Source organism: Elephantulus edwardii, unplaced genomic scaffold (assembly GCF_000299155.1).
Source record: "Elephantulus edwardii isolate Elephantulus edwardi_28Jun2011 unplaced genomic scaffold, EleEdw1.0 scaffold00019, whole genome shotgun sequence".
Lineage (NCBI taxonomy): Eukaryota > Metazoa > Chordata > Mammalia > Macroscelidea > Macroscelididae > Elephantulus > Elephantulus edwardii.
In genome coordinates this window covers 9,071,968-9,097,728 of record NW_006399769.1, presented here as the reverse complement: position 1 = coordinate 9,097,728, position 25,761 = coordinate 9,071,968, and the positions used below count along the sequence as shown (strand labels likewise).

At 50.6% G+C, this 25,761-nt stretch overlaps 2 protein-coding genes across 2 annotated transcripts in view; both read right to left on the bottom strand.

Moving 5' to 3' along the window:
• Positions 1–4,827: 4,827 nt before the first annotated feature.
• OXER1 (oxoeicosanoid (OXE) receptor 1) lies at positions 4,828–9,203 on the bottom strand. Its single transcript, XM_006882381.1, has 2 exons — positions 9,054–9,203; positions 4,828–6,174 (listed from the first exon to the last, which is right to left on the bottom strand). Exons 1-2 carry the CDS (start codon positions 9,201–9,203, stop codon positions 4,828–4,830), a joined length of 1,497 nt encoding a protein of 498 aa, XP_006882443.1.
• A 175-nt stretch (positions 9,204–9,378) lies between these two features.
• The window catches only part of HAAO (3-hydroxyanthranilate 3,4-dioxygenase), a 17,790-nt gene continuing 1,407 nt past the window's right edge, over positions 9,379–25,761 (bottom strand). Inside the window, exons 2-10 of the mRNA XM_006882380.1 lie at positions 24,201–24,279; positions 15,169–15,252; positions 14,799–14,905; positions 12,007–12,096; positions 11,679–11,722; positions 11,269–11,414; positions 9,824–9,892; positions 9,571–9,653; positions 9,379–9,466 (exon numbers count right to left, since the gene is read on the bottom strand). Of these exons, the coding sequence (XP_006882442.1) occupies positions 9,379–9,466; positions 9,571–9,653; positions 9,824–9,892; positions 11,269–11,414; positions 11,679–11,722; positions 12,007–12,096; positions 14,799–14,905; positions 15,169–15,252; positions 24,201–24,279 (790 nt within the window). The remainder of the gene's footprint in view (positions 9,467–9,570; positions 9,654–9,823; positions 9,893–11,268; positions 11,415–11,678; positions 11,723–12,006; positions 12,097–14,798; positions 14,906–15,168; positions 15,253–24,200; positions 24,280–25,761) is intronic.

The following is a 25,761-nucleotide window of genomic DNA, read 5'->3' as shown; positions in this document are numbered from 1 at the left end:
TGGTTACAGCCATGCATCCACCCACTCAGTGAGGGCCTTCCTCTTGTCCAGTGACCTTCTCTTTGCCAAGCCTGATATCCTCCTCCAGAGATTGGCTTCTTGTGACAACAAGCCTGGTTTATGTGAGACAAAGACTTACCACCTTTGCTTCTGGGAGTTCCGACCGCACAGCTTCCAAGACAGATGTGTTTGTTCACTTGGCAGTCTGTGAAATACAAATACAATGTTAGTTCAGGGGGTCCATCTGAAAGCCTGACCAGATGGTGTCGGACACGCACTGTAGTTTTCAGATCAGCTTTCTTCAGCAATTAGGAAACCCTTCTGAAAATGCTCTGCTAGGAGGTACTTCGCAGTTTGTCGTGATAATTGGCAGTTAGCTTTTACATTGATAAGGAGGAGGACTTTATCTGGTTTGTTTTGTTTTTAATGGACAGTCTCTTTATTCTTTAGAAGGCATAGTGATTGCCTTTACTTTTTTATCTGCCCTTCTTTACCCAGCCCTCCTCCTATTGGTCTTCCTTCTTAAAGGCTTCTTCCTGTCATTTCACTGGGTCTGATAAAAGATTTCTAAGAATGATTCTTGACCTCTTCCCCCTTCACTTTCTTCCTGGTGATCTCCTCCCATCCCATAATGGAAGCTTCTGAGCACGAGTCCCCAGCCTTGGAAAGATTGTATGTATTTGCCTGGAGGCCCTCCAACTTGTCCTAACTTGTCTAAAACAGAAAGAGCATTTTATCTTCTCCTGCTCAGTTCCAACACCTGTGCCCTTAACTGTGTCACCGTCTGTCCACCATCCACAGCCTTGTCCACTGTTGGTCGTTCACCTCAGCCATGCCTCTCAGATGTGCATCTCTCTTCTGACCTGCCATTCTCTCTGATGCTGCCTTTTTCTAGGCCCTCGCTTCTAACCAAGTCACCTCCTCTGTCTCGTCACCTCACTACTCCTGCACCCACATGGCCAGAGTAAGCTCAAGACACAAAAATGATCATCCCAATCAACTTTTTTGAAACTTTGTTTTATTGTGATTTAAACAAAAGTTTGCAGGAAAGTTGGTTCCCTCCTCTTTCTCCCTTCCCCCTCCCTCCGTTAACTTTTTTTTATTTATAATTTTCCTTTTGTTGCACATTTTCTTCCCCCCTTCCCTCTCCACCAGCTCACCTATCAGTGCACCCTTTGTTTCAGATTGTTGTCATACATATAATGCCTACTCATATATTCCTTTTGGACAGTTATTCCTATCATCTGTTCTACTGCAGTGTTCGTTATCTATCTGCTCTTTTCTCATTCTCTGTCCACCCCACCTCCGTCTGTCCTATTTTATAAAAACGGTGTTATGTAGTATTTGTCCTTTTGTGACTGAGATATTTCACTCAGCTTAATGTCCTTTGGGCTCACCCATGTTGTATAATGCTTTATGAGTTCATTGTTTTTCAGTGCTGTATAATATTCCATTGTGTGAATGTGCCATAGTTCTTCATTCATTTATTGATGAGCACTTGGGTTGCTTTCTTCTCTTTGCTGTTGTGAGTAACACAGCAATAAACATGGGTGTACATGCATCTGCTTGAGTTGTGGCTCTTTAGGGAATAGTCCTAGTAGTGGAATTGCTGCGTCAAATGATATGTCTATTTCCAACTTTTTGATAAAGCACCAGACAGCCTTCCATAGTGGCTATATCATTTTACATTCCCACCAGCTGTGAATAAGAGTTCCAGTCTCTCTGCAACCTCGCCAGCCTCTGTTGTTTGCCCAATCAACTTCTTAAACACCTTCTTTTAAGCCTCTTGGGCTTGGCAGCAAGACCTTTCACAGTCTGGTCCCAGCCCATCTCTCTTGCCCCCTCCTGATTGTGCATCTCAACCTCCTCCTGTTGCCTCCTTGAATTCATTGTTCCCCAGAACAGAGTCTTCTCACAACTCTGGTTCTTTCTTTTCCCTGTGTGTCTCCTCTGTTTCCCTCATCCTCTAAGACTCGGGTCACCTGACCCCTTCGCAGATACTCTTGAGTTGAGTGAGCTCTCTGGCTCTCTGTGGTGCACCAGTGCTTGAGGCAACTTGGGTAGCACTGGGTTGCATATGACCTCTTAGCAGGTCTGTCTCTTTCGGGCCTGTCTGGGGCAGGGTAACAGTTGCTGCCTTTCAGCTCAGTGTCTGACCTATGGTGGGTGCCCAGGGGACACTGGCTACGTTAATGACACTCAGTCTTCAGCTAAGTCCCACATGCTTGTTCCCTTACAAAGGAGTCTCTGCAAGTAAAAGAAAAGTACCTTTTGATTTTTTCCTCAGGATGTCAGAGGTTAAATAGGGGAAAGAAAAGAGACAAAGAAAAAGGAGCAGTCACTGCCGGGATTTCCACTAACTAAGTAGGTGCAGCTGGCCTCAGGAACCAGATGTGGTTCTGTACCGGAAAGTACGAGATGGGGTCTTTACTCACCCCACCTCCAGCTACCTGGATGCTGTCCTCCCATCTTTAAAAAAAACACCTAGTTACTGGGGAGTCACTGCATACACAGGGTGACTCCAGTTGTGTCAGAGTAGAACTGGACCCCAAAGGTTTTCAGTGGCCAGGTTTGGGGTGGGGGCGTTGTTGTGGGGTGATTTTTCCCCCAAGTCACCATCTATTTCTGCTGAAACATGTTTGTGTGAACTTTTTTGGTTAATGTTGTTGTTATATACCATTGAGTCAGAACTGACCCATAGCTGACCCTCCAGTGGGTTTTCGGAGGCAATTAATTGCATGGGAGGAGACTGCCCATTTTTCTTCTGCAGAGCAGCTGGTGGATTTGAACTATAAGCTTTTGGGTTGGCAATGCAGCTTCTTACCATGAGGCCAGTAGAGTCTAGTAGCAGAATGCATGAACAGTTTATACTCCCCAAGACCTCAAACTTGAGCATAAATAAGATCATGTTCTCCTCTTCCTCCTGGGCTTCCTTCTCCTCGCTGTTCATCTCTCTTCCTTCCCTCCCCAGCTCCCATGCACCTCAAATGCTCTGCTGACCAAGTGCTCTGGCGTCTTAAGTTATTTCCGTCTCCAATCCTCAAAGTAGGTAAGGGCCAGGATCACTGTTCTTATTTCACAGAGGAAAAACTTGAGTCTAGAGAGAGCAGAGTGTGTGTGGTATTGAATTACCTAATCAGCGAGGTCAGCTCAGGCTTCCTGGTGCTTAGAATCTGCAGTGAGCAATTGCATGTTTTGTCCACACCTCCATGTGGCTGGTACCTGGCTCCGTCCCAATCCCACAGTAGCTTCCTAAAGTGTACCTTCTTGTTTTCAAATGTACCGTCCCTGGCAGGAATGGAATGCCCATAAACAAGGTAAGCATCCATTTTCACGTGTAGATGGGCATCTCTGTCCTCATATGAGAAGGCTACCCTAAGTGGCATCAACTCCAGGGGGTCTTGGGCAGAGGGGATTCGCTCCCCTTTATCAGGCCCAGGCCTCTGTCTTCCTCAGCTGGGAGAGGGGAGTTTATTCATCTGAGGTGACTAGAGAAGAGACTTGGAAAATGTGGCTTTGGGGTTTTGCTGCCTGAAGTAGCCCTTTGCCCCTGGCCCTCCCTGTACACCCCACTCCCCCCACCCCCTGGCCCTGGAACTTAAGATTCTCTCGGAGGGGAAGGTTGGAGTAGAAATTGCAGGCCAAGTCATAAAAGGAGTTACCAGCCAAAGAGTGATTTCCCCTGTGGACGGTAAATCCAACCTTTCTCCCCAAAATAGATGCCTGTCAGATACACACCTTTTGCATCTGGGGAAATAGGGCAGCGCTGTGGCCTCAGATACTGACCATGGGCACACTGAAGAGCACAGAAAGGGGGAGAGGTGGGAAAGGTAACCTTGGTGCTGGGGGTGGTAGCCAAGCCCTCGTGGCTCCAGGACCCCCTTCCCTCACATGGGGTCTGTTCGGTGGGGCAGCACTACCTCCACCAGCAGCACCGTCCTAGGGAGGCATTGGAGACTGAACTGCTGGACCTCAGGTGGACAGTCAGGATTCACAGGCCAGAGAGGAGGAGAGAAGGAGGTAGGCTCCCCACCCTACCTTCCCTTTACTCCCCTCCCCCACTTCCTTTTACTCCCCTCTCATCCCCTTCCCTCCTCTCCCCACCCATCCCCTCCCACAGGAAAGCAGCTCTACCTTTCAGGGGCGTCCAGTGGAGGGGTTATCTGCAGCAAGTTAAGCGCTACCCAAAAGGCCATGCGTCTGGTGGTTCAAGTCCTCCAGCAGCAATGTGGAAGAAAGATGGGCAGTCTCTTAAAATTCACAGCCTCGGAAACCCAACAGAGGGTCACTGGGAGTCAGAATTGATTCAGTGGCAGAGTTGAGAGTGAGGGCTTCTCGCTCTGTGGAAGATGGTGTCCTTTGTGGGGAAGGTTGCTGAGTGCCCCACTCTGTCCCCAGATGACCCTTTGCCTCAGGGCACTCACCTGGAATCCTACTGACCCCACTCGCAGGCTGGACTGAGAAATACTAATTTGGCTTAAATTTTCAGAAAGGAAGTTTATTAGAACAAACTGGAGATCATCCCAGTAAGTACAGCTATCTGCTTTCTAAAATAGCTTTCAGCTCTTGCAGTAATTATGTCCTCAACTCCCAGGATGGGGCAGCTGGGGCCCTTGAGGAGTTCTGGGGGCTCCCTGCCTGTCTCCCCTGGCGTCCTGCTCCTTCCTCCCTGCCCCCACGCTGTGCGTGCTCCTGTGCAAGGCCAGCACCCTTCTCCCTGCTGTCCCCTGCGTTCTGCTGCTGCAGTGACCTGGCACTGGCCTAGAGCTGCCTCCTGCCAGATTGGTTAGGGCACCACGTGCGGTCACAGGCCAGAGAGTGGCATTGTCACTGCTCCCCTACAGCAGACCTCCACTCCTTCGCCTGCCGAGGGGCGTCCAGACGCCGGGCAGGGGCCACGTAGGAGTTCTCGTTGCTGGAGGAGCCTTGTGAGCTGCTGGACATGCCCAGGAGCAAGCGCATCTGGTGCAGGAAGTTAGGGCTGGAGAAGCAGTAGAGCACGGGGTCCAGCACGCTGTTGAGGTAGGTGAAGGCCAGTGAGCTGTGGAACAGCCGCGAGTAGGTGTTGAAGGCGTGGCAGGCGTGCAGCTCGAAGGCCACGACCGTCATGATGCCAAAGACGAAGCTGGGCAGGAAGCAGATGGTGTAGCCGGCCACCACCAGCAGCAGCACGTGCATGGCCCTCCGCAGGCCCGCCTGGCCCTCCAGGCCCTGCCGGCGGATGGTCCGCCAGATGCTCACCGTGGAGAAGAGGATGAGGGCCAGCGTCACCGAGAACTCTAGCACGAACAGTGCCTCGTGCCAACGGTGCCAGGCCGACGAGTTCGTGCCCAGCTGGTAGCTGAGGCAGACACTACTGGAGCTCATGCCCTGCAGCAGGTGCACGTTGAGGAGCAGGATGACCCCCCAGAGCCCACCAGCCCCCAAGGCGGCCGCGCCCACCGAGGCCCGGCTCAGCACGTGGTGGGGCCACACCACCTTCAGGTAGCGGTTGAGCGCGATGGCCGCCAGGAAGACCACGCTGGCCGTGCGGTTGCTGGAGATCATGAAGAGGTTGACTTGGCAGGCGGCGGTCCCGAAGCGCCACTCCTCCTGGAACAAATAGTAGTCCACCCGCAGGGGCAGGTTGATGACCAGGAGGAAGTCTGCAAGGACCAGGCAGACCAGCAGCACCGTGTTGGAGGTCCAGGGCCGCGTGTAGAAGCAGAAGATGAGGAAGGCCAGTGTGTTCCCTACCAGACCCAGCACAAACTCTATGCAAAGGAAGGAGGCCATGAAGGCCGTCAGGGTAGAGGAGGGAATCAGGGTGCAGCCCTCCACTTGTGACTCCCGCACGGTGGGGAAGGCAGAGGGCGAGAGGAAGGCAGGCGGTGAGGGCCTGCGAACAGGCGAACTCAGGTTGTTGGATCCCATGGGCTGCCCCTGTCTTGGCCTTGGGGATGAAGTCTCTGGAGGCTTCTCCTGCTGGGTGTCTGGAACCGAGTGTAGGGCAAACGCTATCAATTGGCCAGCTGCAGTGATGCAACATCCTGGGGTTTTTATCAGCATCAGTGTTCCTGTTGACAGGCGAAGGGGAAGCCTGTGCCCCCACCTCTCCTGCCCTTCCCTCTCTGGTGCTGGAGTGACTGCCACACAGGTCCCTGAGCCCAGCATGGGGCTGGAATTCACCCTGACCTGCAAAAGGGGAAGCAGGGCTGAGCTGGAGGTCCTGTGTGGGAGGGGGTGAGTGGTGGAGGATGCAGGAGAGAGTTTGAACAGCCTTGGGTGCTCCCACACTTGGACTTGGTAGCCACCAGACGTTCTTTGGATTATGCAGACCTCTCTGTGCACCCCAACCCACAGCAGATGTGCAGGTCCCTGGCCTCCCCACTGCCCCACCAACTTGCTTCACAGAGGCAGAATTCAGTCAACAGGACCCCTCAAGGCTTTGGCCAGGGGTGGAGGGTGTGGCACAGTGGTTAAGCATTCCACTGCCAACCAAAACATTGGTGGTTTGAACCCACCTGGTGGATCTGACCTAGTAAGCCATCAAGCTTGGGAGCCTGTGAGGTAGTAGTTTTGTACAGTCAGGGCCACCAGGGGTTGGTATTGACTCAACTACACACAAGGGGCCTATGTCCATTTTTCACTGTTCCCAGATTGCAGGTAATTTCAAAGCTGGTCGTGGTTCCCAAGTCCATGATAAACTTCATTCCACAGGCAGAGAGGGCTCTCTTGTCAGCATTTTCTTGCCACTACCTAGGAGACTGGAGACTTCTTCCCGCAGAGAGACTATCCTTGAGATTCCTCCAGTTTCCTCCCCATGGCTTCTGGTCCACCTCACTCACTCCCCATCCAGGATTCATTGCAGAGCAGAATGGGAGCACTGGGTGACTTCAGCCCAGTCACCTTCCCTGGTCCGGCTCCACCACTGGGTGGCGCTGTCACGAGCCCGCACAGCCGGGCCTGTGGGCAGATGAGGTTTCAGGGACTCAGGCTCCTCATGACCGCATCAGCAGGGCCAAAGGAAGCTGTGGTCTGATCTCCCAGGCCAGGCTATGTTCTGCCCTCTCTTTCCATCACCAGCTGGTCTGCACCACCAAGTGCTGCCAACTCTGTCCAGGTCTTCAGGCTTCCCACCCAGATGCCCCCGACTCACCCCCCTCCTGGACTCTCCAGCTGGGCACGGCTGAAGGTGGACAGGCGGCCACAGGAGAACCAGCATGGGAAGCAGCAAACAAAGACAAGTGGGGTTGTCTGCTTCTCATCAAACCTCTTACCACCTGTGAAATGGGCATCTCTACCTTCTTGGAGAGTTGTGTTAGATGATGATGTTGTTATGTGCCATCAAGTCACTTGTGACTCATAGTGATTCTATATACAACAGCCCTGAAACCTACTCTATCCTGTGCCAGCTTTACTGTCTCTGACACACCCACCCTCATTACCCCAGTCACTGAATCAGTCCATCTCATCAATGGTCTTCCTCTCTTTTGTGATCCCTCCACCTTTTCAAACATTATGTCCCTCTCCAAGGTCCCTCCTTACAAAATGCCCAAAGTATGTCAGAAAAAGCCTCAAGGAGCTCCTCCAAGGAGCAGCCTGGTTTCACCTCTCCAGGATGAACCTGTTTGTTCTCCTGGAAGTCCAAAGTATGTCAGACGGAACTTCAAAATCCTTGCCTCCAAGTAGTAGCCTGGTCTCACCCTCTCTAGGACAGATGTTTGTTCTCCTAGCAGTCCATGGTACCCTCAATACTCTTCTCCAGCACCACAGCTCAAAGGCATCAACTCTCCTGTTATCCCTAGTCACTGTCCAGCATTCTGATGCATAGCAAGCAATTGTGAAGACTAAGGCCTGGATTTGGTGCACCTTAGTCTCCCCAGACTGACTTCGTTGCTCTTCAATACTTTGGAGAGGTCACTAACAGCAGACTTTCCCAATGCAATTTGTCTTTTGATTTCCTGGCTGCTGGTACCAAGAGTGTTGATTGTGGAAGCCAAACAAACTAAAGCTGTCAACCATTTCAGTCTCTTCACCATCTATCATAATGCTGCCAATCAGCCCAGTAATGAAAATCTTTTGTTTTCTTGATGTTGAGCTTCAGTCCGTATTGAAGGCTGCAATCCTTGACCTTCTGCAGTTGTAAGTTACATAAAAGTTTATGGTTTTCAAGAAAATGCATGCAAAGTCTGATTTTCCTTACTTTCTATCTGGCATTGGGCCTGCCTTTGGCTGTGGACAAACTCCTTTTCTTCCACCACTAGAATCCTCACCACGGGGTCCCCTGCCATCTATGTTCTCAGCTCCTTCCCTGAACCTCACAGTGAACAGCCCCCACCTCTGCCCTCAGTTTTCCTGCCTCCTGTGAATCTTACAGACTAGGGCTGTTTTCATTTGCTGGTGAGACTTGAAGTCCGTAGGGAAGAGAACATTTCTCATGGCTGGAAACCCATTTTGCACCATGAGGATATCCTTTGCCCAAGGGAGCTTGTCGCATTGGGGAGCCACTTGGGCAGAGGATTCGGACCCTTGTTTCCCCCCTCCCCCTAGGTAGTTTTACCTTCAAGCAGTGAGCTGCCCCATCTGACCTAGATTCAGTTACTCTTCAGCTGCTCTTGAATTGTCACAACCCAGCCCAGAGCACCCGCTGCAGGCTGCGTGCACTCTGACCTCTCAGGGGTCCTGCCCTCCGGGTAGCCCCCCTGAATTGTAGGACACTGTGCATAGCTGGGAGGCGGAGGGAGGGCTTGAGGCCTGGTAAAGCATGTCTCTAGGCCAGTGATAGTCTTCAGGCTTTTGCAGTGGTTACACTCTGGGTGGGGGCATCTTGTGGTTTTCTGCATTTCTGCATTTTCTACAATTAGCACCTCACTTCTGTTATTTGGAAAAACCTCCGTAGATGCTATTTTTGAAAAAGTTATGTAAAAAAGAATAAATGGGAACAGAGAAAGAAGCAGAGATGCTGTCAGCTCCCATACACACACACACACAGCTCAGAGGTCACGCACAGTGAATGCCACCTGGCCAAAGGTCCTGACAGGCTCATGATCACACAGTGCTCCCACACAAACAGTCCCGGGGAAACACACAGGGTCGTGCACAGGTCCGCAGACGACGGCAACCTCTCGGAGCCAGACCACAGGGAAGCCTTTATTATGGCCCTTTTTGGTAGCCACTAAATGCTGTGCAGGGCTGTGGGGGCAGAGGGCTGGCAGTGTCATGCTGAAAGCTGCTGGTGGTGTAGGGGGCACGGAACCCCCTAGAGAACAGCAGCCAGGTGGGTGGCGGTGGTGTGGAGGGCCTCGCCTCTGATCAGCAGCACAGGATCTCCTTGCAGAGAGTGGGGCCTGGGAGAGTTACCCAGCAGGGTCGAAGTGATGCTCACACACACCACAGCTACTTGGGGTCCCTGCAAGGCTTCTTGCAAGCGGGATCCTGGGTCACAGACAAGGTCACCGAACCTTTTGCACGCTCCCATGAATACCTGTGGAGACACATGGGCAGGGCTCAGGCGAAGCTGCATCCCACGAGCCCCAAGGTTGGATATGTCCACTCTGGGTGTGTGGATGGGCTCCAGGGGGTGCTCACGAAGTCCCAGCTGGCACCAGGAGGCTGTCGTCGGGGTCCAGGCTGAGGCGTTGTCCTCCCATCGTCACCACTGAGGAGCCCTCCTGGGAGAGAGAAGCAGGAGAATCAAACATGCTGTTGGCCTCCGTGCTGAGCTGAGGCCCGGGCCTGGTGGACGGGGGACCTGGGACCCCCCCCTACCCAGGGGCCCTGCTCACTCAGTTCTGGTGGGTAGGAGGGTGTGGGGCACCCCTTCTCCCAGGGCCATGCTCACCAACTGCCATAGCCATATGTCCACATCTTTTCTCTGTCCTTTGCTGCTGCCTTGTCCATGGGCAACAACCTGGTGGGAGTGGCACAGATCTTTCCGGTGCTTCCTGCCTCACACAGGAGGCGGCCTCATGCAGGGCCGGCCTCCTGTTACCACAGGTGCTGCCCATGCGTGGCTGCTCAGGGACAGTGTGGCCTCTAGGCACACCTGCAGGTGCTGATGCTGACCAGCACTTGCCAGGACACATATACACATGAGCCTGTCATATGTGCAGACACACGAAACACACGCGCTGACTCCCCAGAAGTCCCTGCAATCTCCCCACTGTGAGTGTGGTCAGAGGCCCGTGTGACCCTTCTGGGTCCCGAGACAACAGATGCCGAGTGGGAGTCCTGCACGTGGTTATGCATTGTGTAAACTGAGGCAGGTGGGAATAGCAGCCCAAGAAGCATCTCAGGGCTGATTGTCATTACCAAGAGGGGTGGGAAGGAATTTGGTGCCTGGCCTCCTCCAAGCAGCTGGCCCTGTGGGATTGTCTGCATCAATGAGCGTGCCTCCACTGGGTGTCTAACTCACATGGCTGCGGGTTTGCCAAGGTGGGGAGGTGGGTGTTTCAAGAACAGCACGCACACAAGCCCCCCCGAGCAGGTCAGCTCATTGCTTCTCTTGCTCTCCTGACCTCTCTCCAGGTCAGGCAAACAGTCTTTGTGAAACACCACTCTGTTGAGTTACTCTTAAGCTTCAATTCTTGAATGAAGTCCTATTGCCCCCAAGACAAGCCCTTAGGCCTTGCCCAGCCCCTGAGCCCTGGACCTTGCAGCTGCTCGCACAGTGGGCCTCTCACATGCTGCCTCCTCCTCGCTCTGGCCAACCTCAGTGTCTAGCAGGGCCAGACCTCGGCATAGGCTTTTCTTCACTTAGTGTGCACACTTCACCTCCTGATTCTTCTTTATTTTTATTCTTTACTCTCATTTCTTTTTAGACTAGAGTTAAAACTCAGACTCCACACTACCTCCTCCAGGAAGTCTTCCCTGATTCCCCTTCCTGCCTAGTTACTCCTTTCCCCCTCCTGTGTCTACCTGTAATGTCTCCACCAAATAACTTAACACCCGCTTAGTAACTTGTCACTCAACACTGTTGACTTGTCAACACTCAACACTTGTCTGACTCCTTTACCAGAAAATGCATTCTTTGAGGCAATAACTATCTAATTCTCCCATGGGCACCTGAAACAGCCACTTGACAAGTGTTTGTTGATGAAAGGTCAGCTTTGTTTAGTTTTCTCTCTCCTTGCACCCCTCCACCCACCCCTCACCTTCAAACACAGCTGTAACACAAACACAGGCTGTAACTGGCCAAATGCCCCAGAATTCTGATACCTTCAGGAGACTGTCAGGGGATGGGGCAGACCGTCCTCCGAGGGCAAAGACCTTGTCCCCATGCATTACCTGTGTCTCATATGTGTCCCCGAACAGGCTGAGAGGTGTGCCAGCCTGTAGGTGTTTTTGATGGCTGTCCAGCCATGCCTGCAGGGACATGGGCTCCATGACTGTCCGTGTGCTCAGGGGAAATGGTGGCTCCTTGAGCAGCTGGTCTGCAACACAGTAGGACCGTGGTCAGTGGGGGGCTCTTGTCAGTGTGCGGGGAGCTCTGGTGGCCTAGGGGGAAGGAGTTATGCCAGGAGAGCTTCTCTCATGGGATTTACTGTCTTTGAAAATCCTCTGGAGGATCAGCTATAGGTTGTCTCTGACTCGACGGCACACAACAACCCAAAACAAGGTCTCTGATATCCTGGGTTGAGGAATACCTGGCTATGGAGAGGAGGGAGAAGAGAGAAAAAGGGTTCGCAGGAGCTCACCAAGGATGGGCCTTCCTGTTCTGTGCTGCTCAGAGTTGAAGAACCTGCGGGATGGGTGAGGAGGAGGCCAAATGCCAGCTTGTATTGACTGAGGCGCACACACGAGCATGCATTCTCCGCCTCGGGACCAGGAGCCAACATCCCTCCAGCCCCATGAAGCAACCCCCTCTCCCCTCTCTCTGGGGTCCTCAGTCTAGGCCCTCCCATCCTTTCTCTAATTTCTAAGGTGTGGTGACCCTGGGCTCCTGGGAGAACAGCTTGGAGGAGTCTGCGTGCTCCATGAGGAGGAGGAGGGCTGGGGGTGCACCGAGGGAGGCTGTGGTCTCACTCCTGGATGATGGGAGCCAGCTGTGTGCCAAGGTCCTCGCAGTAGAACCACTTCTCAAACAAGACGTCCGTGGTATCTCCCACATAGTACCTGCCAGAACATGGGGGGGGGGTGTCAACCCAGCTATCTCTTCACCTGGGCAGCCGGTCTGCCTCCCGCGGGCATGGCTCAGCTCATGCATAATGATGCCACCTGCTTCCCCTGTGATCTGCATCTCCAGCCATTGCCTCTCACCTACAGCCTCTTCTTGCTGGTGACATATGTGCCCCAAAGTGGGTATGTGCAGGTGTGTTATTGACAACTTTAACATTATTCCCGTTTGTGAAGCAGATAGGACTCTGCAATTCAGGGCAGCTTGGCAAGTGGGCAGGGATCCCACAGCCTGCAGGTGATAGAACAAGGCCAGACTCAAGCCTGCCTTGGGCCTTTGGTGTTAGCTGCTTTGGCATTGGCTTTCACACATGGTGACCTCAAAAAGCAGTGGAACACAATTTAGTGTCCCCTCCATGCGCTGGGGACCCAGCCAGTGTGATACATTTTCTTTGGGTGGTATCTGGAGGTCAGAATTGCTTTCTAGTCCTTCTTAGTTTTCTCCTAAAACCTGTTAAGCGTCATAGCAACACATGTTCCCCCTGGCACCAAGGTGAGTACCTGCTGAGGTGCACTGGCTCGCAATGGACCTGGGAGTTCCTGCCCAGAGGACAAGAATTCTACCACTGAATTTCCCCTGCCTGAAGCATTCAGGTGGACAGTCTCCTGCCACATGATTTACAGCACCCAAAACTCCAGGTTTCCACATGAGAGGTTAACATTGAGAGAACATCTAATCCAAGTGTCCCGTTTTCCCCAATGAGGCTGAGGCTGAGCCTTTCAAAGACTGATTGCCCTGCTTGAATGCTGGCCTAAGGAGTAGGATAGAGTAACTAACATTCAAAGGACTTCCCCAGAGGAGAGGCATTCTCTTTTCAGAGTCATGGATGCTGTGGAGAACTGGTGTAAGGCTCAGCGCCTCTTCTCTAGAGGAAAGCCCACATACCCGCACAGAGCCTGGTGTACACCCCTGCCGCTCCCTCTGCACTCAGCATGGCTCCTCCAGGGCCCTGGGGAGGGTCTGGGAAGTGAGGGCTGTGGCGTCCTAGATCCCTTGTGCAGGACAAGTAGATGCTCCAGCGTCTGTTGACTGGATGGGCTTAAGTTCCCAGCCAACTCTGTCTGCTCTGCAACTCCTACCCCCACAAAGAGGCGGTCCTGCTTTTGGGAGGTGGTTTGGAGACATGGTGCATCTGCCTTACAGTCTATCCTAGGCTCCAGAGGGCTTTAGAACTGGACTGAGACGCCCTCTAGGAATTGCCTATGGGGTGACATTTTAATGTCAAGTCCCTGGTTTTTATTAAATGTCAGACGCAGCCAGATGAAACCCGTTATTGAATTTGCTGTACAGTGATATTGAAGCACCGTCCTCTCCATCACTCAGGACTGTCGATATAAAGCCCCATGTGGGAAATTCTCAGCAGGGGGGTCTGTACTCACAACACGGGGCCGTGCAGGAGATTATTATGCAACCATTAACAATTGTAAAAGCACTCTTGAGAAATACTTGAATTTTTTTTTTGTAAGTGAAAAGGTAAAATTCCACAATGACACACCACTCTACCCCCATTAGGATGGCTATCAGGAGAAAACGATCCGAATTAGAGACAATGTGGAGGAAGTAGCATCCTGGTTGGCGCTCTCACTAACTCACTGCCCGTCCGCTGACGCCGACTTGGCGCGTTCTCCATTGGTTTCCAGGACTGTCAATCTTTATGGGATGGACCAACCCAGCTTCTCTCCAGGAGCAGCTGGTGGATTAGAATTTCGGATCTTTTCCTCCTCAGTCTAACACGTTACGAACTGTGTCACCAGACCTCTTTTCACCACTGCTAGTGGGACTGAAAAATGGTGGAGTCATGTGGGAAACAGCATGGGGATTCCTCGGAGCCACCAATTCCACTCCTAAGTATATATCCGAAAGAACTGAAAACAAGAACTCAAACGGATTCCTGCGCACCGGTGTCCACTGTAGCATCAGCCACAAAAGTGATAACAAGAGGCTAAGGGATCAAGCCCAATCCAGAAGCACCTTTAAGGCTGGTCTGAGACTCGGCTTCCAGCCCAAACATCAGCCCCTGGCAATTGTGTGCCAAAGTTGTGCTGACGCACGTGGTGTGCCCAGTGGGAACTGGTGCGACCTCACCTGAGTTGGTGCGATAAACGGGGTGGAGACGTGGAGGGTGCTCTGGGGGCCTTTCTGAGGCCGAGGCAACACTGGGCAGGGTCCCCACTGCACTGGGGTCGGGTGAGCCTGACCGTGGCACCCCCGTCCCCGCTATCTGCATTCTCTCCCTCCCAGGTGGCCCCAGTACAGAAAGCATAGCTTCTCCTAGCCAGGAGGTCATCAGGTTGACCTGGCTCCAGGGGGGAGGGGGGGTCACAGAAAACATCCTTCTCCCCCGACCCCTACCTCCCGCCTGCCCCGCCCCCCCCACCCCCAGCAGAATCCAGATGCCCCAAGGGAGAAAGCTGGGGCATCTCCTGCCCTGTGATTACTGCCTTTGACAACCCGCTGGAGGGTCGGCTATGCGTCCGTTCTGATTCGATGGCACACTACAAAAACAAGTTTCCTCAACCATAAAGCCCCCAAATCCTCTCAGTAGCCAGACAGTGATTCTGGGAGTCTGTCTGGGAGCCAACCTCCCAGCTCTGCTGATTGCCGCCCCTCTGTACCAGCCCTCCAGACAGGGACCAACTACCTGAGCCCATCCAGCTCGGTGGGCAGCCGCCGCCGTTCAATCACCAGCCCCACGGTGTTGGCAAACCTCTGCGGTGAGTGGGGGACACAAGCCGGCAGAAGGAATATCTGCGGTGGGAGGGAGAGGACTGTCAGCCCTTCTCCCCGAGACCTCCCAGCCCCCAGGGCCCTGAGCTGCCCACAGGGGGGCGGGGAGGTCACTGCTGTGCAGAGGACAGGGCACCTAGGGGAGGGGCGCTGGAGAACGTGGGTATGACAGGTCAGGAGGCAGGAAAAGGCGGGAGAGTGTGCCCTCAGCCAGGGCAGGAGAGGGGGGAAGGGAAGATTCCAAGTTCTGGCACCCCTCACCCCTGCCCAGGGCCAGGCCTCACCTCTCCCTGTCGAATGACCACATCCCGGTGTTTCCCTTTTTCCAGGATTTGGAGAACCATGTCACCTTCCAACTGGTAGAACACCTGTGGAACAACACAGGTTCTCCACTATTCCCCAAGCCCTGGGCTCTGCCGAGGAGGGACCAGAAACTTCCAGAAAGTCTTCCAACACAGTAGCAGTGCTGAGACACAGGACAGCATGACTCCAACACGAAAGCTATGCCAAGTGCCAAGTGCCCAGTGCAACAGCCAACACCCGGACCACTTATTTTCCAAGGGCCGATGGGCTGTTAGGCCTACGGGTGCCAAGACTTGGGCAAACGTGCTTAAATACTGATGTTCTTTACAATCACCTCCAGAGAAGCATTAGCCTCATTTAGCAGAAAATAAAACAAGGATACTGTGGCTTAGAGAGTAAAGTAGTTAGTGCTGGAACCGAAGTTGGGACCCGCGTCTTTGTGTGACTCTGGAGTCTTTCTTTGTGACTGGCCCGGATGATGCTGTGGTATGGGCTGGAGTGAACTTTCTCAAATCCTTCAGGACTCAGGGTGTAAGCATGGCTGACTCAGTGTTGCTGGGAGCCCAGGGTGGGTCAGGGCCGTGGAATGGGAGCATTCCCTGCCTGCCTTCCCCCAAGAACACCTGCTGCATTTCCCCTGCTAAGTCCCTCAGACAGGGCTTTCTGCGAGCTCGCCAGGGACCTGGGAGGGGGGAGCAGGCTTACTCTGTCCTCCATGCCACACAGTGCATGAGTGTGAAAAGCCCCAGCCAAACAGCTGAAGGGATGTTATCATTAGGAATAATTACTGTTATCCTTTAAAGTATTAACAGAGATAGAGTTTGTTGTCACAGTATCCACTAAAAGAAGTCAGCTTGAGCACCAGCAAACAGAGGTAGAACACAACACAACACAAACCCTTTGACCAGGGAAGGAAGAGTCCTCTCAGTTCCCTTGCCTGTAGGTGACCACATGCACGATTGGGGTTGGCAAGATACCTGGGACAGAGACATTAAGCACTAAAACCAGGGAAGTCCTGGGCAGACCAGGGCAGCTGATCACACTTTAGGATCATGGCCTCAGATAATCAGGGTTTTCCCCTGTTACTATTAGTGATAGTAAAAACAAACAACAAAAACACAAAACAAAACTATTGGGAACTGTATACATTTTTCAATTGATCCAAAATATGAAATATTATGTAACATTAAGCACTATATTTAACAACTGTTAATATAACAAGAATAGCTGAAGGTATGATGTTAAAGATTCCAAACTATCCTAGCTGGATTCCAATTATGTAGCTATTCATAAATAAACGAGGCAGTGTTAACAATTGCTCCCCTCCCACCCTCAGTAGTGGGACTGTGGATAAGTGTTAGGTACTATTACAAAGAGCAATAATGCCAGTGTAAAGACTAAGGTGTGCCTGATGCAGGCTGTGGCCTTTACAATTACTTGCTATGCATCAGTGAGCTGGACAATGACTAAGGATGATAGAAGGAAAACTGATGCCTTTGAGTTGTGGTGCTGGAGAAGAGTCTTGAACATACCATGGACTGCTAAGAGAACAAACATCTATCATAGAAAGGGTGAAACCAGGGTGCTCCTTGGAGGCCAGTATTTTGAAATTCCGTCTGACATACTTTGAGCATATGACCAGGAGGGACCAGTCCTTGGAGAAGGGCATCATGCTTGAAAGGGTGGAGGGACAGCGCAGGAGAGGAAGACTCTGGATGAGATAGATTGGATGACTCAGTGACTGGGGTAATGGGGGTAGGTGTGTGTCAAAGACAGTGAAGTTGGCTCAGGATAGATCAGGCTTTAAAGCTGTTGAATATAGGGTTGCAATGAGTCACAAGTGTGTCGACGGCACATAACAACAACAGTGACAGTCCATTATGACCCATAGTAACCCTACAACAACAGATCGAAACTTGCTCTATTCTGTGTAATCCTCAAGATCTCCACCATACTCAAATTCATTGCTATAGTCACTGTGTTAAGCCATCTCATTGAGGGTCGTCTTTTCTTTACTTTCCTCTTTCCTCGCATGTCTTTTCCAAAGGACCATCCTTTACTGACAGCATGGCCTAGGTGTGTGACACAAAGTTTTACCATTCTTGCCTCTAAGAAGCACCTGGTGGATGAGGTACTCTGTGTGTATGTGTGTGTGTGTGTGTGTGTGTGTGTGTGTGTGTGTCTGTGTCTGTGTGTGTTACATGTAATCTATGCCTGTGTTTCAGCATCAGTGGCTTAGTCAGTAAGGAGCTGCACGGCTAACCCAGTGGTTAACCCAGTCTTGGTTCCAGTCTACCAGAAATTCCACAGGAGAAAGATGGGCAATTTCTTCCCTTGTAATTTACAGCCCTGAAAACCTGCAGGAGGTCAGCTGTGAATCAGTTCTGATTAATAGCAGTAAGAGGGTGAGAGAGTAACATGTTAGGTTTCTTTACTCTGAGAAACAGTTTTAGTATCGATCTCTCCCCATAAACCTTATTTAAGGGAGCTCTTGTGTCCTAGTGATACAGAGATGTGCTCCCCAAACCGAAGGCCCGTGACGTTTACAGCCTCTGAGAAGCTGCTGGAGGGACAGTTGAGTCAGTTTTGCCTCAACAGTTCATAATAACAACATAAACATTATTTAACAGAAACAAGACAATGCCTTTGAGCTGTGGTTCTGGGGAAGAGTATTTTACACACCATGCACTGCTAAGCAAACAAACAGGTCTGTCCTGGAGAGGCAAGGGTTTTGAAACACCGTCTCACATACTTTGGGGCATATTGTCAGGAGGGGCTAGTCCTTGGAGAAGGATATCATGCTTGGGAGGGTGGAGGGTCAGCACAGGACAAGAAGACCCTCAATGAGATGGATTGACTCAGTCAGTGACTGTGGCAATGGGGTCAGGTGCATCAGAAATGGTGTGCTTGGCTCAGGAAAGTGCAGAGTTCAGGGCTATTGTTCATAGGGTCTCAATGACTAGAAGTCAACTTGATGGTAAACCACAACCACCAGGCTTCCTGAAGAAGCAATTTAGCATGTGTCCTCCACTCCCAACTGTGAGGTTCCTGTATGTATGTGGGCAGTGGTGAATGGAGGTGCCACCTGGGTGGATGAGGGTAAGAGGGACCCTCAGAGTCCTGAGCAGGGGCTGCAGCCTTTAGGCCCTGCAAGCACAGTGGAAGTGAATGGAGAGGGGTATGGAGTGTGTCTGAGTCACTGGCCTGAGCCATTTTCGGGCTAAATGTAACAGCACATGTCAAAGCAGAGTTTTCTTCAATCTTGTCACTCCTCCTAGGACTCTTCATGAGGAGTGACAGGTCTGACCAGGAGCAGAGGTGCACATCACCAAGCACCATGCCAAACAGCCATGGGCAGTCCAAAAGGAACTGTGGTCCGTTTAAAAGTAAATAATGTTTGGAGGCCTAGGGCTACCTGGAAGATTAGCTGCACTGACTCTGGCAGATGGTGAACTGAGTCTGGCTTTCCTGAGAGGCCTTAAGAGCATGTTTCGGGACAGAAGGAGTGTATAAAGCATAGCTCGAAGGCTGTACACACACTCCATGCAGTCCTTCCAGCCAGCCCGGCCCCAGAGCGAATAGGTTCACAGAGGTGACAGGACATGTCTGACCTGAGATCACACAGCTACAAAGAGGCACAGACTCTGAGCCGGGTCTGACTCCCAGCCCACAGGAAAGAGTGCGAGAGACTGAGTGGGTGGGCGGTGGCACTGAACAGTTAGGGCCTGGCTCGGCTGCAGAGAACAGAACTCAGAGAAGAGGAAAATATGGCTTCAAATGGTAAAAACCAGAGGCGTGATTTGAAGCTGTTGTTGGTGTTGTCAAATTGATTTTTGACTCATGGCAATGCTGTAAATAACAGTTCTGAACTTCGCTCCATCCTGTGTCATCCTCACATTCTCTGATTTGCTGCATCTCTGATCTCTCTAATATGAAGAATTAACCGAGAGTGGACACCTCTTGTCTAAAGCTGACAGAAAAAAAGACCAGAAAACACAAAGCGGACAACTGTGTTTCCCGCTACGTCTGTCACATGCATCGTTGTTAAAATCATAGCAACGCTACGAACAACAGATCAGAACCGCCCCGTATCTTGTGCCATCTCAAGACCTCTAAAGTCTGAGCCCACTGTTACAGTCACTGAATCAATACATCTTTTTTGACGATCTTCTCTTTCTCTGACTCCAACCCCCCTTTTCCGAGAAGGATGTCTTTTCCCAAGGACTGGCCCCTTCTGACAACATGCCCGAAGTATGTGAGAAGTTCCACCATCTTCACCTCTAAGGAGCACCTTGGTTGTATTTCCTCCAAGACAGGTTTGTTTGTTCTTTTGACAGTCCATGAGATATTCAATACTCTCCTCCAACCCCACAACTCAAGGTCATTGATTTTTCTTCTCTCTCCTTAGTCAATGCTCTACTCTCAGATGCATAGGAAGCAACTGAAAATACTATGGTGTGGATCAGGTGCACCTTAGTCTTAAAAATGACATCATTACTCTTTAGCACTTTGGGTAGGTACGTCCTTGACAACAGATTTTCCCAGTGCAACTTATCTTATCTTGATTGCTGTTACTGTGGATGTTGATTGTAGACCCAAGTCAAATGAAATAATTCACAACTTCAATCTTTTCTCCATCTATCATGACATTGCATATTGTTCCAGTGATGAGGATTTGTGTGTTGTTTTTGTTGTTGTTTTTTATGTTAAGATGTATTCACTACAAAATGAAGGCTGAAGTCTGGGATCTTCTTCAGTAAGTGAAGTGCTTTAAGTCCTCCTCATTTTCAGCAGGCAAGGTTGTGTCATCTGCATAAAGCAAGTTGTTGAGGAATCTTCCTCTGATCCTTGTGCCACATTCCTCTTCACAGAATCCATCTTCATGGATTATTTGCTCAGCATACAGATTTAGTAATAGGGAGAAAGGATATGGCTCCAATGCACACCCTCCCTGATTTCAAATCATACAGTGTTCCCTTGCTCGGCTTGGACAACTTCTTGATCTTGGACATCTATTATTTGTCACCATTGTTACATGTGGCAAATGCCCTGATTCTGTCTTCCTTGCCTGGACTAAGAATTGAACCAGGTAGGAGACAACAGAAAAATCAGCTATAAACAAATCTAGTGATTTTGGCTTGGCTATGACCTGCTCAAAAAAGAATCCTGGTGTGGGCAGAGACTTTGTTAGCGAACCTGGTTGCGAGGGAAAGGCAAGGAGACAGGAATGAAGGTCAAAGCAAAGTAAATTTTATTAGAAAAGATATGTCCCAGAGTGTGAGACGAGTCATTTCTCCAAAAGTAAAATGGAGAAAAGACCGCATGCCACGTGTGTCACTGGTTAATGTAGCTGCTTTGGGTGTGCTTCTGGGCTTGAGTCTGAGCCGACAGAATGGTGAGAGTTCAAACTCTGGTGGGTGGTCCCAGTCCTTTGTTCTTGATGTCACTCATGTGTCTAAAACAATATTCTGACTGCTTGGGAGTGGGGCAGCCTGTACTGCACCTGCCAGGCACTTGGGTCTAATGTTACGGGTTTCCTGGGCATCTTTCTATGATCTTTGTCTTCCATTGGCTCTTAACAGGACTTCTCAGGCTTCCTTATCTCATTGCTATCTACTTTAACTTTCTTTCCACCCAGTCTCATTTACCTAATTCTGCCCAAACAACCTTACAATTCTTGGATTCTTCTGTTATCCTTAGTCAGTGTCCAACTTTCAATCAATAGCAAGCAACTGAGAATATCATTACTTGAATCAGTCACGTCTTAGTCTCTAAACTCACTCCTTTTTGTTATGTGCCATTGAGTCAACCACAACTCTTAATGACTCTATGCACAATAGCCCTGAACTCCCGCTCTATCCTGAGCCAATCTTACTGTTCCTGACACACCTACCCTCATTACCGCAGTTATTGTGTCAGCCCTTCTCATTCGGGGTCTTCCTCTCTTGTGCTGTCCCTCCATTCTTTCAAAAATGATGTCCTTCTTCAAGGACTGGTCCCTTCTGGCCACACGTCCAAAGTATGTATGGAAACAGCCCTCTCCAAGACAGACCTATTTGTTTTCTGGGTGGTCCATGGTATGCTCAATACTCTTCTCCAGCACCACAACTCAAAGGCATCAATTCTTCTGTCGTCTTTGGTCATTGTGTAGCTCTGTGATTCATAGCAAGTAATTGCGAAGACCATGGCCTGAATGAAGTGCACCGCACCTTAATCTCTAGACTAATATCATTGCTCGTTAGCACTCTAGAGGGGTCCCTGACAGCAGATATTCCTAATGCAATTTGTCTTTTGATTTCCTGGCTGCTGGTGCCAAGAGTGTTGATTGTGGAACCGAGCAAACTGCAGCTGTTAACAACCTCAATCTCTTCTCCATCTATCACGATGTTGCCAGTGGCCCCAGTGGTGGGCTACTCCTAATATAGTTCTTCTCCTGCTAACTTTTGTTTTCCTTAGAGGACGGTAGTTTTCAGTGAGGTAAGTTGTGGGCAAGAGGTGCCCAGGAGAAGAGTGCAGCCCCTTGAAGCAGCAGCGTGAGACAGGGACCTACTGGCCTGCCTCTCACCACACTGGCTAGAAGCTCCCAGTGCACACAGTGGGCACCAGGAGAATATGTCCTGACTGCTCAGGGCTCCTCCAGTCCTTGACAGGCTGAGACACCAGCAGTGAGGACAGAGGCTGTGACCAAGCTGACTCCAGAACTCAGACTCCAGCACAAGGTAACCCCTACAATAAGAGGCACAAGGTAACCCCTACAATAAGAGGCATCCCCTCACAACAGGAAAGAAAGGAATAGGAAACCAACAGTTTTTCAACGATATTTTAAAAGAGAGAGGAGTCCTGTTTCGTCTGGAAGAGCTGTCCTCATTTCAGGACAATTTTGAGGACAACCTCCTTATCAGGTTGAAATCCTTTTCTGAGAGTTTCAGTTCGCTACTTTTAACATAATTTTAAAACCTTCTGACCTTATATAAGGAAGTGACCTTTAGGAAAGTAAAAAAGTGACCAGCTATTGGTTTCTAAGGCTGTAAATCTTAAGGGGAGGAGACAACCCATCTCTACAGCCCATCTTTCTGACTCGGAAGCCCTGATGTCTTCACCTGACCCTCACAGCCTCTTGGTCAGCAGCGCACCAGGCTGCAGGCCATGCCACCCAAGCTCCCTCTCCTTGTCAGAGTCAGAACTGGGTGAGTTCACACCGAAAACACTGCTGAGTGGAGGGAATGGGAAAACAGATGCCAGTGAGATAAGGAAAGCCTCAAAAGTCATGTTCAAAGTCAACCGGAGGCAAAGGTTTCAGCGATCCAGTTAAAACCAGGGAGCCAATAACATTAGGCCCACGTGCCTGGTGTGCACAGTGGAGGCTGTCCCCAAAGTAGCCCGATATGTGTTTTAGGCACACGAATGACATAAAGAACAAAGGACTGGAACCACCCTCCAAGTTCTGAACGCTCCAAGACATCATCCCTTTGCCTCTGACTCAAAGTCCAGAAGCTATATTGCCCCAACCAGCTATATTAACACACGTGACACAAGATCTTTCCTCTCCATTTTATTTTTAGAGAAATGACTTGTCATGCTCTCTGGAATGAATCTTTTCTAAAAGAATTGTCTTTACTTTCACCTTCATTCTTATCTCTTCTCCTTTCGTCTCAACTCCGTGCTCTAGCAAAGGCTCAGCCTTTGACAGTCAAAACCAGGGGAACCGGAGATCCATCCGTGGCAGGTCCTCCTTTTACTTGGTCAATCCTTTGTTCAGGCAAGAGGCCGAATCAGGGCATTCGGTGCATGTAACACTCCTTACAGAGGCACATGTTTTTCTTATAATCATACTTTACTTGTGGGTAGTTGATAAAGAAACACAGTTCAAAATTCAAGGTTTTGTTAGGTGCCGTTGAAACAACTCATAACCATGCGATGAACAACAGAGAGGACCCTTGCTCTAGCCTGTGCCGTTCTCATGACCTCTGACAGGCTCGAGCCCAGTGTTGCAGCCACTGTGTTAATCCTTCTAACTTGGTGTCTTCCTCTCCTTTGCTGATTTTCCCCAGCGTATCTTTTTTCAAGGACTAGCTCCCTCCTAGGGAGCTCTGGTGGCCTAGTGGCAAGAAACTGTGCTGCAATCCCGAAGGCAAGTGTTCGAGGCCACCAGCTGCTCCATGGGAGAAGGATAGGCAATCTCCTCCAGTGTAGTTAACTGCCTCTGAAAACTCGCTGGAGGGTCAGCTATGGGTCAGTTCTGACACGATGGTACACGACAACAGTCCTTTTCTGACAACATGCCCAAAATAAATGAGACAAAGTTCCCCGCCTTGCCTCTAGGAAGCATCTTGACTACACTTCCTCCAGGACAGATTGTTTGTTCTTTTTGCAGTCTATGTGATTATTCAGTACTCTGCCAACATCATAATTCAAAGGAAGTGATCCTTCCTTTGTCTTCCTTACTTTCTGTTCAGCTTTCAGATGAATAGGAAGCAACTGAAAATAACCTTCCCACCTGCCTCCCTCCCCATATAGCTCCTGGGGACCCAAGTATCTGGTTGGAAGGCCTTCTGTCCCTACCCCACTCATCCACCCTATCTATCCCTCAGCTCGGCTCACCCCATCACTATTTCTGTGGACTTGGCCCTGCCTCAGAAGAACCTAGGGCCTGAGGGGGAGCCCTCGAGGGATTGGCTGTGTCTCACCTTGGAGACCAACTTTCTCCATTCTAGATGCAATGAGGTGGTCTTACGTGGAGCATGGACAATCCATGACACAGCTGGAGTCTCACACTCTCACACAGATGCTGAGCTCCCAAAGGAGGGGATGGCTCAGCACCACTGTGCCACATCCTCCTTCCTTCCAGGCAGCAGACGCTCCTGTGACCTTGGCCATGCCCCTTTGCTACCTCCACATCAGTGCTTTGCCCAGCCGTCCCTCTTTCGTCCATCAGCTCCGGCCTAACTCACTGAACTAGGCAGCCCCCCACTTGCAGACAGGCGGTCCTACCCAAGGCTGTGTCAAGACCTACCTCCTCACCCTCCTCGATGTGGTAGTCCTTCCTGGTGTTGGGGCCTCCAACGAACATGACCTTGAGCTGCTCCCGGTGCCTGCAACGAGCAAGAGGGTGTATTTGTCTTTGTGTGTGTCTTTGTGTGTCTGTGTGTGTGTGTGTTCCATCTGTATGCACAAGTTCCACGTTATCTGCCTGCACAGCTCTGAATTCTCATCCAGCTGGCCAACATCTTGGTGGGGAACTCTCTCCAGCAACCCATCCAGGAATCCTGGAATGTGCTCAAGATCTCCAATTACAGAAAGCAAACTGGAGACCCCACTTCAGAGCTGGGGGACCTTTATTGCTAGAGTTGTCTGGTTATGAGAACCTCTAGTCTCCGAAAACTGACCAGGCCTTCCTCTGTGGGCTCATGGGATTGTAGGATGGTGATTAAAACCAGCTCAGGAACCAGTCTTCTGGGATCTGGCTTTTGGCTTTGACACTGACTTTGGGCACATTGCTTAACCTTGTTGTGCCTCAGTTTCTTCATCTATAAAATGGAGAGACAGTTTTTCATGGATTTATATAGGTTACATGAATTCATATCAGTAAGTGCTCAGAACAGTGCCTGGCACAGAGGAGGCCCTATTTAAGTGTTTGAGAAAATAATAAACTTAGTGCAACTTTCTTATTATACAGAAGAGGAAACGTGCTTAGAGAAGATGGTATGAGAAATGCTTTGCTTTCTCTTCCCTTTGGGAGACAGGGACACTCTCTCTCTCTCTCTCTCTCCTCTCTCCTGGTCAGAGTGTGGAAGGATAAGAGGTCATTGAGGCAGGAGATGGCTGCAGTGTAAAGAAAGCTGCATAGAATTTGAAGAATGGAGAGAAGCTGAGGAGCAGCTGGAGAGGGGAGGGGAGGGGAAGGGAGGGGAGTGAAAAGCTGGACTCAGAGGCCCTGGTTTTGACGTGTGTGCAGGGGCTCTCGTGAAGAGGGGAGTGAAAGTGGTGGGAGGAGGTTTGGAGTAGGAGGTGGGACAAGTCAATCAAAGCCTGGAGTTTGGTCTTGACCTGAAAAGATTCAGAGTCTGGAAGTTTTGCTTCTTCCTCTTTCCTCCTTCCCTCTCTCTTATTTAATGAACTTGGTGGAGCTACAATGTAGGCTCCTACAGAAAGTTCTTGAGTAAGCCCACTCTAGAACTATTACAGCCCAACTCTAGTGAGTTGCAATCCTCCAGCAGCATCACACACTTGCAGTATTGCCTGTTTATGGTCCTGCCCTGTGCCCACCTGCCTTGCCTGTTTGTATTAGCTGCCTCTTCCCACTAAAACATTGGCTTATCGAAGAAGGGATTTTTCTCAATTTTGTCCCCTCCTGTGACCCAGTGTCCACGTCAGTGCTACCTCACAGTAGGTGCTCAGTGGACATCAATGGAATGAATGTCGGAGAGGCCCTTGGTTTTGTGATTATTAGCACTGTGGTGGGGCTGGAGCAGTCCTGGAGGGGTGGAGGCAGCCAGTACCGCCCTGTCTGAGGTGACCACGGTGGCAGCAGGGCAGTGTCCCCCATGCCGCCCTGTCTGAAGTGACCGCGGTGG

Coding starts and splice junctions, on each gene's coding strand:
- OXER1 (XM_006882381.1), bottom strand. CDS start 9,203: ATGACACTGCCAGCCCTCTGCCCCCACAGCCCTGCACAGCATTTAGTG. Junction 6,175..9,053: donor CTGTGTGTTTCCCCGGGACT/GTTTGTGTGGGA, acceptor CCCCTTTTGCAG/GTCAGGGTGAATTCCAGCCC.